Genomic DNA, 5,148 nt, shown 5'->3' on the forward strand with positions numbered 1-5,148 from the left:
TTAATTTGAATTGTTCAAATTAATTTAGATAATTAATTATATATTATATAATTAATTTAATTTAATTATATATGATATAATTACTATAATGTATTTGATACATTATAGTATAAAGTTTATTTGAGAGGAAATAAATATTTGAATATGATTCAAATATTAATTATGTGAATTAGATTCAAATAATTAAATTTAATATAAACGGGATTTATATTAATATCATTGTTGGAGAATTAAAACTATAGGTTATATTGTATGTGATACAATATGAGACCATAGGTTATATGTTATATATGATATAACATATACTTATATACATATAATAAGTTGGTTATATATATATTAAAATTAAATTTATTTAATTTTTAATTTCGAAATTAAAGGAGGGAAATAACTTCCTTCTCCAATTACCTCTGAACCCACGTATTGTGTGGGTGGTTGGAAGATTTGCATTTTCTCCTTCATTCGTTGTGACAAAGAAGTGAACATAGAATTGTTCTGAAATCTCTCTTCCCAATTCTCTTCTCTGTTTCAATCTTTCCCTCTCCAAAAATCACAGAGCCCACAAAACTTCTGTGATTCCCATCCTAGAAAATACAAAGGAAGCCCATTAGTGGTGTCAAAATTGGAGATCGTTTTGTTCGTGACCATTCTTGGAGAGGAAAAACGTGAAGAAAAGGCTCTTTAAAGGTTATGGTTTCTTGAAATCCTAATTATCTATTTCTCTTAATTTTATTTTAGTATGCTGTATTTTTGTGATTAAATGCATAATGTTCTGTTTATTTCTAACAAAATGGGGATTTGGGTCTGATCCCCGTTTCCGCTCACAAACCTTAACCGGTTCCTTCACTCTCTTCCCAAATTACAAATTCAAATGTTGGTCATGTGAGGGTCAAGCACGTTTTCCCTATCCTAAATTTTGCATCAAGATCCAGAATTATAGATGTCCGGCATACAGATGTTTGACATCTTTAGATAACCATGTTTGTTTTGTAGAAATATTTTTTAAGATATCTGGGAATGCTTGGATAACTGTATTTGTGTTGCAGGATTTATGTTTGGGATGTCTTAGATTTACATAATGTTCCAAGAATGCTCTTACAACTATTTATTAATTTATCATTAATCTAATATAATTTGAACTTATATAACATATTTGTTTTTATTAATTTCAATATCTTTTAAATTAATATAATTTTATTATTTTATTTATTATTTTTCTCAAGAAAACAATATATATTAATTTAAGGTTTTTATAAAATAAATTTGAATTTGAATTTGAATATCTTTCTAAAATAAAATTAAAAAAACAAATACAATATAACAAAGAGAGTGAAATACATAGTTGACAGTATTTATTTCAATTATAAAATGAAATTAAAGAAGGTTATTATATATATATATATTATAAACAGTTAAAAAAGTAAAATGACGATGCCTTCAATACAGGAATCCAAGAAACTCATGTTTTATCTAAAACTCTCGAGATGCCCTCCGTAAAGGCATCCTAAAATGCCCTAGAATCTCCAAATGCTCAGGCATCTTACATTACCGCAAAACAAACACAATAATCCAAATATCCACTCCATGAGTATCTTTGATTCCCACGAAACAAATAACTCCAAAGAGGTTTGACCTTAAACAATCTTATTAGTTGAAGGGAGTAATCGAATTGAAGGTTTTGAATATGTGATTTGATCTAATACGATCTATTTATTTTTTCCTTTTCAACTTATTATTATGCAGAACGGTGGATTTGAACCACATATCTTAATTGATCAAATAACAACTTTGCAACTTTATAGAAAAACTTGATCTTATTCCATTGTATAACATAACACTTACACTTTCAATTGCAGAGAGAACATGAGACAAATAGACAATTATTTAATCATTATATGACTATGAAAGGAAGGGGTACGTGCTCCCCTTCAAATTAATGAATTTACATAACTATATTACAATTTAGTTAATAAGTGATATCTTCTAGTTGATTTGTTCGATAGAGGCACTCGAAGTTTTCTTTTGATCTTGATTCGTGTTGTCCTGAGTTTGAGATAGTATAACTATGTGATAGAAAAATCGAACTTCCAACTTTTAGAATGTCATGCCAATTACCTAAGCTCATTAGGAATAAGTTGAGGACTAATGAGAACAAAATTAAATTAAATTTTTAAAAGAACACCATGGATTTTTTTCCCTTTTTTCCCCTTAAAGTTGGCCTAATCCATAAAACTGCTCCTCTATCTATAATTTCAATTTCTGACCTGCGAGACACAGCACCAAATCCTCTTCGACCAATGACGAAGAAACTAAAAACTTAGGACCTCAAGAGTTCCGTAATTAACAAAAACAACACAAATTCAGTTTCATTTCTTTATGCAGTTCTTGGAAATCCGCCGTGGCTGCAATGATTTGGCCATCGCCATTTCTTCAAAACTTCATTCTTTGTTTCATTTTCATTCCTCTTTGTTGCTCTCAGTCCACTTTCCCTCAGAATATTGAAACTTCTTATCCTTTCCCATCGACATTTCATGTCCCACTCACCAACAATACTTCAGACAATCTGTCAACCATCTCATGGCGGCCTTCCCCACCACCGCCGTCACATTTACCACCACAAGAAGCTGTGCAGCTGCAGCTGAAGCCGAAGCACATGTCCAAGAAAGCCACCATCATAACGGTGGCGATTTCAATTGCAGCGGCTACCCTCATGCTTTCTCTGTGTCTCTTCTTTTACATCCGAAGATGCATTCTTGCAGAACACAAGGAAGAACAAGATGACAGAACTTCACAATCCCGGGAAGGTCAGGCTTTGGTGAGTCGGAAAGAATTTACAAGATTCAATGGTAACTTTAATGGGTTCATTCTTGAAGAAAATGGTCTGGATGTGATCTACTGGAAAAACCCTGCAGGGAGAAAGTCGAAGAAAAATGAAGATGAAGAATTGGGTTTTGTAAAAGAGGGAGGAAGGAAGCCTCAGAGAGTACAAGAAACTCCTTTGCTCATGTCTTCAACAAAAATAGAGGCTCGTGATTACTCTCTCTCTAGTTCACAAAAATTGCCATGGCTGCCTCCTCCTCCACCAGCGCCCCCAAGAAAACCTCCACCAGCGCCACCACCAAAGGCAGTTGCCAATTCAGGATCATCTTCAGCAGGGAATGATCAGACTAGATTGAAGCCATTACATTGGGATAAGGTTAATACAAATGTAGATCATGCAATGGTGTGGGACAAGATTGATGGCGGTTCTTTCAGGTAAAACCCATCATCATAATTGAATTTGGAAGAGATCCCATTTTGAATTAGCTTCTCTGATTTGTCCACTTTGATCTAATCTTTGTTCTTCAGGTTTAATGGCGACCTTATGGAAGCTCTGTTCGGATATGTAGCCACAAACAAGAAATCACCACCAAAGCAAAGTGGCAACCATGAGCAAACAAAATCATCAAGCCCCAACAATGGCGGGCAAGTACAAATCTCAATCCTCGATTCCAGAAGATCGAGAAACATTGCAATAATCCTTAAATCTCTGAACATATCTCGGCAAGAACTTCTTGATGCTCTCATGGAGGGACAGGGCCTAGACTCAGACACACTCGAGAAGCTTGTCAAGATCACTCCAAACCAAGAACAACAATCCCAAATTCTTGAATTTGATGGCGACCCATTAAAGCTTGCGGATGCAGAATCTTTCATTTTCCACCTTCTTAAGGCTGTTCCAACAGCCTTCACTCGTCTGAACGCCATGCTTTTCAGATCAAACTTCAAGTCAGCGATTATTCGTCTCAGGGACTTTTCACAAACACTTGGTGTGGGTTGCGAAGAGCTAAAGAAAAAAGGGCTATTTACAAAACTGTTAGAAGCAACTCTCAAAGCTGGAAACCGATTGAATTCAGGAACCACAAGAGGAGGTGCAGAAGCTTTCAATCTCGAATCACTCTTAAAACTCTCAGATGTGAAAAGCACAGATGGAAAAACCACATTGTTTCACTTCGTTGTTGAAGAAGTGATGAAATCCGAAGGGAAAAAACGATTCCTAAACAAAAATTCAAAAACTCCCATACTGGAAAAGGAAAGAGAAAACGAATACACAATACTCGGATTATCAGCAATTGAATCACTCACCTCAGAGCTCTCCAACGTCAAGAAAGCATCCACAATCGACTACGAAGCCTTCATTGCCAGTTGCCCTAATCTCTTAATCCAAATTTCAGGGATACGTAAGCTTCTATCGAAGGAAGGAGGTGAATATAAGCGGAAAATGATGAGTTTTGTCAAATCGGCAGAGGAAGAACTTGAGACAGCAAGAAGAGAACAAAAAAGGGTGTTGGAGATTGTGAAGAAGACGAATGAGTACTTCGAAACAGGGGATAGAGAAAATCCACTAGAGCTATTTGTGATAGTGAGGGATTTTGTGAACATGTTAAATCAAGTGGGTAGTGAAATAGGTGGGAATTTAAAGGGGAAGAGTAAGATGGAAATTTTGGATGGATTTGCGCCATTGAAGAGCTCTTTGAGCTTGAGCTTTCCATGTATGGCGGAGTGTAGAAGTTTTTCGAGCGATTTTACAGATGACAGCTTCTGAATTCTGCCTTTGTTTTATACTTTGTAATTGCATTATTATCAGCCCTGATATGTACATTCACTAATGTTTCATCCTCGTATCAAAATTTATACATACCATTTTAGTAGTCTATTAATAACAAATCATTTTTCTGTTTATCATTAATGAACCATTTCTACGTCTATGGCTAGTGAATAATTTTTATGTGAATTATTAATAAACTATAAATATGGAAAATTTTCACAAAATGACCCAACTCTCAAAAATTTTTCTATGAATCATGATAACTTGTAAAAATACAAGTTATATCGCCTTACTTAGAATATGCGGTAATAGGAAGGAAAAGTTGCGTCAAATGTAATAAAATTGGTTTAGAAACGTGAAGCTTGTAAAAGTATCGCAAACACACTCGCTGACCACATTGCAAGGGCAAAAAGGATGTCCAAACCTTTATTTTGCAGGTAGCAAGTATCACCGCATGCGGCAATTACTCGTGGACATTACAGGTAACAAGTATCACCACATGCGGCAATTGCTCATGGACAATAAGATCAACGCATTCTCGGGGATTTCTGAAATTGAAC

General features: G+C 34.8%; 1 protein-coding gene across 1 annotated transcript; it reads left to right on the forward strand.

Moving 5' to 3' along the window:
* The first annotated feature begins 3,364 nt into the window (after positions 1-3,364).
* LOC120076779 (formin-like protein 4) lies at positions 3,365-4,647 on the forward strand. The gene has a single exon (XM_039030689.2). The coding sequence runs from the start codon at positions 3,365-3,367 to the stop codon at positions 4,583-4,585; it is 1,221 nt and encodes a 406-aa protein (XP_038886617.2). The 3' UTR covers positions 4,586-4,647.
* Positions 4,648-5,148: the final 501 nt, after the last annotated feature.

Source organism: Benincasa hispida, chromosome 4 (assembly GCF_027475165.1).
Source record: "Benincasa hispida cultivar pf3 chromosome 4, pf3_genome.v1.1, whole genome shotgun sequence".
Classification (NCBI taxonomy): Eukaryota; Viridiplantae; Streptophyta; class Magnoliopsida; order Cucurbitales; family Cucurbitaceae; genus Benincasa; species Benincasa hispida.

Bases quoted from the DNA above. Each gene is read 5' to 3' on its own strand.
- LOC120076779 (XM_039030689.2), top strand. From the start codon at position 3,365: ATGGAAGCTCTGTTCGGATATGTAGCCACAAACAAGAAATCACCACCA.